General features: G+C 40.0%; 1 protein-coding gene across 1 annotated transcript; it reads left to right on the forward strand.

Annotated features, from left to right (window-relative positions):
• The first annotated feature begins 6,925 nt into the window (after positions 1-6,925).
• Positions 6,926-12,088, forward strand: LOC115728796 (beta-galactosidase 13-like). The gene is given in 20 exon segments (XM_030659196.2): positions 6,926-7,301; positions 7,401-7,496; positions 7,592-7,704; positions 7,784-7,850; positions 7,931-8,023; positions 8,130-8,213; positions 8,215-8,274; positions 8,396-8,490; positions 8,578-8,683; positions 8,780-8,864; positions 8,955-9,073; positions 9,150-9,317; positions 9,464-9,642; positions 9,776-9,885; positions 9,981-10,090; positions 10,173-10,280; positions 10,403-10,507; positions 10,602-10,747; positions 10,835-11,180; positions 11,599-12,088. Coding segments are annotated over 20 exon segments (2,496 nt in total). The 5' UTR covers positions 6,926-7,112; the 3' UTR covers positions 11,716-12,088.
• The last annotated feature ends 97 nt before the right edge of the window (positions 12,089-12,185 follow it).

Raw genomic sequence — 12,185 nt, forward strand, 5'->3', positions numbered from 1 at the left:
AGGTCTTTCGCATACGGTGAGTATTCATTTTGATAGTGCTTACGAAAACAAAATGATTCTCAGGGGATGGCAATGCGAGTTGATGATCTTTTGAAAATCACGTTTGATGGTTGGGAGATCTATAAATTATGTCAAAAGTAACCAAGAAGCAAAGAGCAAGTGCACAAATTGCAGACAACCCTTACACAAACCCTTTGGCAAGCACCAATCCAATCATACAACTCTTCTACAACCGGATAAAAATCTTCGCTTGCATACATCAAAGCACACATAAAATCTATCAAAGATGTTCTCTTGATTAGGTAGTAGCCTCTCCCCAACCTCCACATACACTCTCCTTGGTGAGTTTTGAAGCCTATATTCGTGAGCATAATCTCAAACCTAGGCATATTCTTGCTTGTATTGATATAAAAGTATTGTCATGACCTTATACTTGCCTCTCTTACACCGATTCTCCTCTACGTTAATCCCTACCTGCTCCTTGACCAACTACTTTAAGTGATAACTCTTCTCGGGCATCGCCTTGATCGTGTTGAAGAAATGCTTTGACAACCACTTACTTGGTACCCTTTTATTGTCAAAAACAATTGTACACGTATGTTCCTTCCGGAAGAATCTAATTTAGAATGACCCGCTCCTCTTGCTTAGTGAGGTATAGATCTTCAATGCACAATTACGTTGTGAATATCTAGCTCTCACAAACTCCTTCGTATTTTTAAGAAACTCATAGTCCTTTGCTCAGTAATAGAGTTCTTCACAATAGCATTCTTAAATTGTTTTACATCCTCAAATTTCATATCAACACACAAAACAGGAAATGCTACGGTTGGATCATAGGAAAGGTACTTACTTGTCCTTCTATGCACGGGTGCAACTACTTCTTTTTCTTGAAGCTCATCATCGAAAGTACCAATCCAATCATCACTCCCAATTTCGCCATCGTTACCCGTAGATGTAGCAGGTGTAGGCTCTTCCCTATTTACTAGTCTAGCTCCCTCTAATTCTCTAAATGCTGCATTTTTTTTCCTCACAAAGTCCCCGCGATTTTACCTTGACCGTGCAAGCTCATCCTCATCATTGTCATCCCTTAGGAAACTGAAATTTTCCAAAGCTTCATCATCATCGTTATCATCACTGGATTCTGCAACATTTCAATCTAATCCATTGATTGCCTTATCAACTATATAGCTTACATCCTCTCCTCCCTATCCTCCCTCTCCCCACAATCTTGTCTATCACCACAATCCTCCATGTCCGCCCACTTCTGGTGTCCTTCTACAATAGTATCATCCCCACCATGAGAAGTGAAATCAAGGATTACTTCTCTTGTTTCAGTTATGTCTTGATGTTGAGCATCATTATCATCTTCATCATCACTATCTCTGTCAACATATACTTTCGCTTCATTGCCATGAAAATAGCGATAAATTAGATCCTTAAACCCATTCTCATCCCACGGATGTCTTAGCCTATCCCTCAAGCCCTTCTCGGGAGCACAATAAAGAAATTTACCTATTTTGCAGCCACATATGTGCACTATATCCCTCACGAAAGAAACATACAATGACGTCCTTACATCAAAGAAAATGGTTCCTTCATTTCCACCTTTGTAATCCCACTTGTCGGTACCAATCACAAAATTCCCGCTAAAGCAAATAATGACAACAACAAGATTTTTATCCATGCATGCACCAAAGGAAAAAAAAAAGTCAATAAATGTCAACTTTTGGGACCACAATACAAAAGTAAAATAAATTCACGTAAAGGTCCCCACAAGCCTACTTTTGGTTAAAGAGTCATTATTTGTTGTGTAGTATCAACAAAGCAATGGGAAAACTAATGCATAGTGTTTCAAATTAAAGAATTTGAGGTCCACACGGCATTAACTTCACTAGTTTCTAGCAAATAAAAAACATTTTCAGTCTGCAAAGACATCCAAGGTCGTGATTAAACAAGTAGATCAAAATGGATCCAAACAATTCAACTTCGAAAGGGACTGAAGAAACCTGTGTTTATGGGGGTGCACTCTCTTCCTTTATCAAGAAACCGAAGCTAAAGGTTGTGATTAAACAAGTAGACATCTCCAACGCATTAACTTGGAGCCTTAATTTTACCATATCACCCCTAATTTTGCCCTCTGAACCCTAATTTTCCCTTCAGAGCCTTAATTTTACCATATCACCCCTAAATTTTCCCTCTAAAACCTAATTTTCCATTCGGAGCCTTAATTTCGCCTCGAGGTCTAACTTTGAAATTGAGACGGAAGATGCATACCTCACGAGGGCAAGCGGGTGACGGTAACGACCAACCCGAGACCAACGATGGTGAGCGAGCAACGGCGGCGACTCCACGAGCGATTAAGCGACTAGATTTCCACCTTCACACGAAACAAACCCTACTTCGCACGAGAGAAGACTAGTCAACTAAGAGTAAGAGACGCCGAGCAACGTTGTATGTGAATCATAACACAAATGACGTTTTTTTTTTCATTTCTACCCTTGCACTAGTCACGTCACATTTTCACCGTGGCAGCCGCTTATAAAAATTTGCCACATAAGATAATAAAATAAATTGTAAAATCCACATAATTCATTTCGCCGATTTTTGGCCGATTTTTTTCCGAATTGGCACTAAAGTGCACGATTTTCTCCGAACTTGACACTGAAGTGAATGATTTTCAAAAAACTTAGCACCGAAATGATCGATTTGAAAGTTTTGGTATTAAAATGAGCGTGATACACAAATCGTGTCATTTGTGGTATCTTTAACTGTAAATTTTGTTTGAAAGCTTCTATTTTAGTATTTCATTGACATTTGGAAAATAATTTTTTATGAAACTATTCTTTTATAAACCAAGTCCAGATTCTTTAAAATATGAAACTTGTACATAAAGAATATGTTCCAAAGATTTTGGACCAAAAGAAAACTTTTTGGAAACTTTTGAAATTTCTTCTTTGAGAGAAGTATTTTCCTTTTCAAGCAAATCTCGACTTTCTTTGATTTGCGAAAATTCCCTTTGTAACAACTCAATCTTTTCATTGTTGGAAAATTCATGTTGCCTCAACTTTGAGTTTTTCTTCTTCAATTCGAAGATCTTCTTAAGAGTATCTTTGTAATCCGGGCATAATTCATCGATGTAATCACATACCTCATTGGGAATTTCAGGATGACTTCCCTCAACCTCATCTTCAAAGTCTAATTCAGCCATTATACATACATTTTCTTGTTCATTGATCTCATTATCGTTGGATTCTCATTTTGTGTCGCTCTACGTCTCAGTTTTTAAAGCTTTCTTCTTCTTTTCAAGTATTCCCTTTCATTTCTTGAATAAGGGATAGTCGGGTTTTATATGACCTGTTTTATGTACTCAAAATATTTATGTACATGTATATAAATATATTTATTGTCTTTTTTGTTCTTGTAAAACCTCACTTGTTCTTGTTCCTTGCTCTGTTTTCTTTCCCTAACGTTTCTTTCTTTCTTAGCCATTTTCTTGAACTTCTTTACCATGCGAGCAATCTTGTCATCGTCCTTTTTATCATCTTCATAATATGAATCATCATAATCAATGTTAGATTTCAAAGCAATTGATTTCTTACCTTGGGGATCTTCTTCATTGATTCTTCATTAGATTAAAGAGTACCAATAAGCTCATCAACAGTTAATGGTATGATCTTTTGAGTTTTTCCAATAGATGTTTTGATATGGTTCCATTCATTTGAGAGTCCTCTTGGAAGCTTACTACTTTTATATGTCTAGATACTGATTGTTCTTGATAAGTAAAACCATTCACCATTTCAATGAATCTATCAAACATGTCCTTCACTTATTCATTTGCTTCATCTTGAAGGATTCTTATTGACCAAAGAAGAATATTGATCTTGATTTCTTTGACTCTATTTGTTCCTTCATAAGTCACATGCAGCTTATCACATATTGCCTTTACTATTGGACAATCGGAGACACGTTTATATTCAATAGAAGATAAAACACAATAAAATAAATAAGTAGTTTTAGCATCTAATGTGTCTCTTTTGGCTAATTAAGTCGTAGAGAGAGTGGCAGTAGGAGTATGATCGTTGTTGTCTCCTGTATTTGAGTTTCCACCGGCAGAATTGTTTGTTGTAGGCTCAACTCCTCTTTGCACAACATCCCACATCTGAGTATCTTGGGATCTAATGAGTGCCTTCATTTTGTTTTTCCAATCATTGCATTCTTTTCCATCAAAATAAGGTGGTTTGGTGTTGCTTTCTCCTTCAATAAAAACTTATGCAAGATTGCTAGCCATAATAGATCGTTAGCTTAGAAGTAAAAACACTTTATATTTAGTACCAAACTCTGAAACCAATTGTTGGGGCTAGCGGTATCCCCTACTTGGAGTGAATAGGTTATTTCAAAGAAGTTGTTAAAACAGTGCGGAATTAAAACAAATGAGTTCGGAATCAAATCAAAATCTGAGCATGAACAACATTATATTCAGATTCATTTGTGTGCAATAAACTCTTAGATGCAAGTAAGTAAAAGTTAAAGGATATAGAGATTTGCACACGATCTTTATAGTGGTTCGGCTTAGATCAAGCCTACGTCTACTCTCCATGCTAATAGTCAACCGGCTAGATTTCACTAATCAATCGATCAAAGATTGTAATAGCAAGTGTTGCTTACACCCAAGCACTTCATTTCGAAGTAGGTGTTGCTAATACTCAAGCAAATAGAACTCTCTATCTCACACCTAAACACAAGCTAAATACTATCAACATCTTGAGGATATATAATTGAACGCTCAAGAGAAACTCTCTTTGAACTTTGAAATTTTTTTACTCTCGATCTCTCTTTGCTCTTCAACACTTTGATCTCTTTTTATACTCCTCCACTTTCAATCTACCTGTTGGAAAATCTTTAGAGGATCACTCTTTGATCTACTCGTTGGACGAGATTGCATAAAGAAGATTGTGTAGCCGTTGAGAGATAAAATCAGAATGTCCATGGATTTAGTTGCTCTTACAATCTAAATCTAGGTTTTCATAAGTAGAGTTCTTCATTTTTGAAAGACAACTTGTCTAACATAAAAAAGAAATCCAAGCCAAATCACTTCCCGTAGTAAAAATGATTCGCATTTGAATCTGAACATTGAGCTCCTTAGCATTTGAGGAGACTTTTCATAGAGTCTGAGCACATATAAAATACCGATGCAATATCCAGAACTTCACTTGAGCTTTCATTTTTCGGTCCCTCCAAACATATTAGCAACCGTGGCTTTATCTCGTTGTTCACATATCCAAGGTCCCTTCAAGCTTTACCATTAGGCTTGTTCACCTTCTATTCAGGTACCTCCTACTTATAGACACCTCTATATTCAATATCTTGTTCACCATTGATCATAACTTTCAGACGTTTCATTATGACAACTTCTACACATAATAGATTATGCATCTTTCACCTAGTTTTACTCAACGAATAAACACATTAATAGTTTTAAATTATTTTGTAATCTTCAAAACATCATAAGGGATTTTCCTTAACAAGACCTAGAGCAATATAAATTCATTCGATTAGAATCAAATTCACTTAGGAAGAGTATCCTAGTAAAAAAATTTCTGTCAGGTGAGTAAAGTCATTATTAAGAAAACTGGCCACCTGAAGATGATTAAAAGTTTCGAGTCATTCCTTACATGACTCCATCAAATGGTCAAGACATCAAATGTAGCCAAACATATGAAGTTATCTAATTACAATTGTTTTGTATGGTATTGGATAGGAGAAAATTAGAATCATATGGGTGGAATTATTAACAGAATAAGTTCAAGGTAGAGGTGAAATGACTAACGGAATAATGATTTGTCATAACTTTAAGGCTGGTGCAATTGATCGCAGCCTTGGGGGATTTGCGACGGAGGAACAAGAGGTCACCCGTTCAGTAGGAGATTATTAACTGCAATTGTTAGCAATGTATTAGCAAAAGCAATAAATTTACCCCTTTTTAAGAATAATAAAATGTTGGGATCCTTTGCCGGACTAGGAACCACTTTTTAAGAATAAATTTACCACTTTTTGATTTTTTTATATTTTATTTTATGTTTTTTTCTTTTTCTTTCTTTTTTTGTCATCTTTTTCTTCCTTCTCTGGCTGGCCAGAGGCGAGGGCCGGCAAAGCTTGCCCCGGCCAGCCACGAGCAAGGGCTGAGCCTTGCCCAGCCCTAGTTAGGCCGGCCTCACCTTCTACAAGTGAGGTTGAGCCTCGTTGAGATTTGGTAACAGAATCTCACACCTTAAAACTTTTACAGCAGTTGACGGTGCCCGAGAAAATCTCACGTAACATCAGAGCATGAGGTCTTAAGTTAAAATCATTTACATGCTCCATTTGCCTCTCCAATGATATATTTCCACGCCTATTACCATGCCTTTCATCTAATCACTTTAGTTTTTAGAATAGTTAGGCAACAATCCCATCAAAACTCACAGTAGGATTATAATTGATGAGCATGTGTGATCATGCCTACGAAGCCTCTGCTCGTCGAACCTGTGTGCTATGAACCCTCGTAAGCTTTGATGATCTAAACGATAAAGAAGCATACATTCATTGCATCAGAAAAGTCCAGCGTATTGACTAGACTGGCCCCACAATGTGCTGGATGACGTGGAGCCCTGCTATTGGCTTGACCATCCAGAGTACGAGGATCTTTGTCAAACCTTTAGTACCCGCCATTTTCGAATTTCTGTTGTCTTGCTTTTTCAGACTTGTAATCGTTCATTGAAGATCTGTCCAAAAAAAAAAAAGAAAAAGAAAAAATAATTCAAAGGAATATGAGTTAAAAGCCAGCAAGAGAGAGAGAAGAGAGGAGAGAGAGAGAGAGAGAGAGAGAACATCTGTGCAGAGATCAACGACGACCAATGTAGCCTCCGCTCTTTCCTCTCAACCGTCAGCACTCCCCTGAGTCCCATCCTCTTATATAATTTCCCTCAGGTGTTTGCCGAAAAGCAGCTCTTGGCAACCTCGTCCTTGCAAGGAAGAGGTTCCAAATAGGCTCCGAATCGCTGATCTTCTTCTCCGAGTTTCCACGTAACTTCCCGACCGAGAGGAAAATTTTCGGTTAGCGGGTTCTTGTCGGAACAATGTCGGCGACAACGGCGGGCCAATTGCTCGCGGTCGCGCTTCTGTCCGCATCGTTGTTGTTGGCAACCGCTGGACACAGCGGGAACAAGTTGCGGGGAGTGACATATGACGCAAGGTCACTGATCATCAATGGCAAGAGAGAGTTGCTCTTCTCGGGCTCGATCCATTACCCACGGAGCACCCCCGATGTAACCAGTTTCGACATCGAGCTTGTCTTTTGTTTGAAGCACATGCCTTGTGGAGTTTAAATGGATTTTCTTTTTCGTTCTTGTTTAATCCGGGTGCAGATGTGGCCGGACCTTATCAGCAAGGCAAAGCATGGAGGATTGAATGTGATCCAGACATACGTGTTCTGGAACGTTCACGAGCCTGTTCAAGGCCAGGTGATTTGGACCGGAAGTTACACTAACTTAATTCCATGAAATCATGTCGCCGGCCTATCGAATTTGAAGCAGCCCTATCCATATTTCTTCTGCAGTTCAATTTCCAGGGAAACAATGATCTGGTGAAATTCGTTAAGATGATCGGGGAGCAAGGCATGTACGTCACCCTGAGAGTCGGGCCATTCATTCAGGCCGAATGGAATCACGGGTACAATTCTGCTTCCTCTCTCTATTTCCCTCGCCCTCACACGAGCATGAATCTCATCGATGTTTCAAATCTTATTCAGAGGACTTCCATATTGGTTGAGGGAGGTTCCGAACATCACATTCCGTTCAGACAACGAACCATTCAAGGTAATACATTGCTCCGGACCTGAATACACCTTGTTGTGAATTCTACTGGTTCTCATCTGATCGGCTCTTGTGTTTATCAGTACCACATGGAAAGGTATGTTAGGAAAATCATAGACATGATGAAGGAAGAGAAATTGTTTGCTTCCCAAGGAGGTCCCATCATTCTGGCCCAGGTATATTTCGGACAATATCATCAACTGTCCTGCCTAGAGCTCCATATGAATTTTCTGTTCTTTCTTGTTTCCTTAATCCATCTGATACGCAAGTTTGGCGATACAGATCGAAAACGAGTACAATCATGTTCAACTCGCTTATAGAGAGCTAGGAACCCGGTATATCCAGTGGGCAGGAAACTTGGCTCCTTGATCTTGACATTGGAGTTCCATGGATCATGTGCAAGCAAAAGGACGCACCCGGTCCAGTGGTATGAATATGATGTATTCCTTTATTATGACAAAAACATTCTTTCAAGAAAGAATCAACCCTAGAAATTCCAGTTGTATCCTACGCTTCTATGTTGTTCATAAAGTGGACGTGTTTATCAGATTAATACATGCAATGGAAGGCACTGTGGTGATACTTTCACTGGCCCGAACAGGCCGGACAAGCCAACTCTCTGGACGGAGAACTGGACCGCTCAGTAAGGGTCGATGTTTCGAGGATTTTACTTTGTGCTGATGATGACATTCCCCCCCTCCTTTGTCAACTATGTTATGAATGATTGCAGGTACCGAGTATTTGGAGATCCGCCATCCCAAAGATCAGCAGAAGACATTGCTTTCTCCGTCGCACGCTTCTTTGCTAAGAATGGGAGTTTAACTAACTATTACATGGTATGGGGATGTTTGAACGTCCTTAAAAGATATTGTCAGAAGTCAATCGCATCGCATTCATGCCTGCAACATGTTACTCATGAACTTTATTTGCAGTATCACGGTGGAACAAATTTCGGCAGAACTAGCGCTGTTTTCACAACTACCCGCTACTATGATGAAGCTCCTCTTGATGAATATGGTAGGAGCATCCAAGCAAAAGGAAAAGAAAATCTCTTTCCTTATGGTCATAGACTAAGCTTCTTTCATAATAACCCTTAATTTCATTTAGGTTTGCAGAGGGAACCCAAATGGGGCCATCTCAGGGACTTGCACAAGGCTTTGGCATTATGTAGGAAGCCATTGTTGTGGGGTAACCCAAGCGTACAACGCATTGCAGCAGATGTTGAGGTAATTATGAAACTCGAGTTTTAGACGACGAAGAAGGAAGAACATGCCTTCTAACTTGGACAACGATCCTATGCAGGCCATAACTTTTGAGATGCCAGGGACCAAAGTTTGCGCCGCTTTCTTGACTAATAACGACACCAAATCGGCACACGTCACCAAGTTCAGGGGTGAAAGTTACTATTTGCCTCCTCATTCCATTAGCATCCTCCCTGATTGCAAGACTGTGGTTTACAATACGCAAACGGTAATGTCGGCTCTTCCTTCACATGACTAGTCATCAGTGTATCACTATATTCGAATAAAGCTCTCCAGTTAGTTTGTTCTGATCTTCTAGGTTACATTTGTAATCCAAGAATGCTTAAAGGAAAAATTTTCTGCTGCAAAAAACAGATTGTATCACAGCATAATGCGAGGAACCACCGCAGATCAAATGTTACAGACAACCTTAAGTGGGAGATGTCCAAAGAAGTCATCCCAGACGCTGCCAAAGTCCCAGTTGATTCCAAGGTACCGGCTGAACTCTACGGATTGACGAAAGACACCACGGACTACGCATGGTTTACGACAAGGTATGTTGTTCTTGAGCATCCTAGAAGATCGCACGATGGATGTCCGAGAAAGCAGATACTCCTTTACTATAAATGCATCTCCGACTCTATTACAAGCTAGAAATTTCACACGTTCATGTAATTGTGACCTCAGCATTGAGGTAAGCCCTCGTGATCTACCGATGCGTAAAGATATCCTTCCAGTTCTAAGGGTAGCAAGTCTTGGCCATGCTATGCTCGCATTTGTAAATGGCGAATTCATCGGTAAGTAAATCAGAAAGATGAGTAGTTAAACTCTTAGTGGCTAGGTTTGTCTTGATCTTTATTAACTTGTTGTGAAACACTGTAATGGTTATCAGGAAAGTCCCATGGAAGCCACGTCGAGAAGAGCTTCGTCTTTCAGAAACCTATAAACTTGAGGCCGGGGACTAACCATATATCTTTGCTGGGCATGACAGTTGGATTACCTGTGAGAACCTAGCATATTATGTAGCATCATAGTTTAAAACATCTGAGAATGGGCATCAATATATCTTCTTTGGTCGACACAGGACAGCGGAGCATACATGGAGCACAGATTTGCTGGGCCTCGTATGGTGACAATCCTCGGTTTGAACACCGGCACACTTGATTTAACCATGAATGGCTGGGGGCATCAGGTACTGAAGAAACTTTATAAAAACCGATCTTACAATGAAAGAATTGTCTTTTGGATGAGATAGGGAGGAAAAAGGTATCAAGACATAGATGATCATTGTAGTTAAATTGGAAAAATTTGAAGGTTGGCTTGGATGGGGAAAAGGTCAAGGCATACACACAAGGAGGATCTCACCGGGTACAATGGAAAAAGGCAAACGGAGTCGGCCCTGCTCTTACTTGGTACAAGGTATCTGGAGAGAGCTTATTTCAGAGCCATCGCCTGAATCTCTAACACAATTAGTGTTAGAACAACGTGTATAACCGCATCATCTTGATTGCAGGCATATTTCGATGCTCCCGAAGGAGACGGTCCTGTTGCTATCCGACTTCCTGGCTTGGGCAAGGGAATGATTTGGGTCAACGGCAAAAGCATCGGCCGCTTCTGGAATTCTTACCTTACTCCTCTTCTGCAGCCATCTCAATCAGAGTAAGCATTCATTTACTGGTGCACCACCTCCTTAGCTAACTCGCAGGCGAAGAGATACATGAGCTTCCTAGATTTGCTTGTTATCAGGTACCATATTCCAAGGTCCTTCATTAAACCAAGTGACAATCTCTTGGTCGTGTTGGATGAAGAAGGCGGCAATCCTCAGTCAATTGAGATCCTCACCGTGGACAGAGATACTATCTGTAGCTTCATTTCCGAGAACCATCCACCCAACGTGAAGTCATGGGAAAGAAAGAATAGCCACATCAGGCCCATTGTGGGTGACGCGAAGCCGACGGCTAACTTGAAGTGCGCAAACCAGAAGAAGATCGTCGCTATCGAGTTTGCAAGCTTTGGCGATCCGTACGGTGGCTGCGGAAGCTTTGCACTTGGAAAATGCACTTCTTCCTTTTCCAAGAAGGTGGTTGAACAGGTATAACTCGCTCCCAAAATCCTTCGAAATATCAAGAACAATGCTACGAACTTTCTCATTGAAGTTGAAGTTTCCTTCCATTAATCTGGGAATACATTGTCTGGTTCATTGGAATCAAGTTTTGGTGGAAAATTACAACATCTGATACCTAACAGCCAATAAATTTAGTGGTGTAACTGGTCTACTCATTTAGCAGATGATGCATAGATCAAACTCTAAACTGTTCTGTTGGAAGAAATCGCTATCGTTTGTAACAGTACTTAGCCGGAAACATAATCATCATAGCACATCTAGCTTAAAGCCTTGGTGTGTTTTAAGGCTGCAAACTGTGGATCAATGAGGAAAAAATATAAGTTTCACATGGAGACAGCATAAATCTTCACAGATCTGACGGGGTGCTTTGGTTTTCTTTGCACAGAAATGCTTGGGAAAAACCAGTTGCCAAGTTCCCGTTGACAGATCGCTCTTCGACAAGAACAACGACGGGTGTCCCGACATCATGAAGACGTTAGCCATCCAGGCAAGATGCAGCTAACCCTTCGAAGCACGAGAGAAGATCAGCGAGGAAAAATGGGTCGAGATCAGCTTAACAATCGGTTTCAAAGCCTTGATTCTAGTGGCTACCTGAAGAAGGGCATTGTGTTCTCGAAATCGGGATGCCGTAGCCATTCGCCATTCTTCCACTCAACTTAGACACAAGAATCATCTTTGATCATTCAAGACCAGAAGTTTGAATACTTCTCACATAGCTGCATTAGACCGCGTTTTTGTTGCCTTAATTTTGCTTCTCATCATCATCATAAATTTTCCATTTCTTCTTGTCCTACCTTCCTCTCTATTATTTTCCTGTCATTTCTTAAGAACACTAATGCTCTCGTCTTGATCTTGGCCAAACATATGTCTTTCTTTAAGTTTATGATGCCTTGAAACTGTAATGCTTCACCCAGAATCGACAAGTTAGCCCAATCAAAAACGAAAATACAAGGACCAAATAAAATATTTTGC

Source organism: Rhodamnia argentea, chromosome 5 (assembly GCF_020921035.1).
Source record: "Rhodamnia argentea isolate NSW1041297 chromosome 5, ASM2092103v1, whole genome shotgun sequence".
Taxonomy (NCBI): Eukaryota; Viridiplantae; Streptophyta; class Magnoliopsida; order Myrtales; family Myrtaceae; genus Rhodamnia; species Rhodamnia argentea.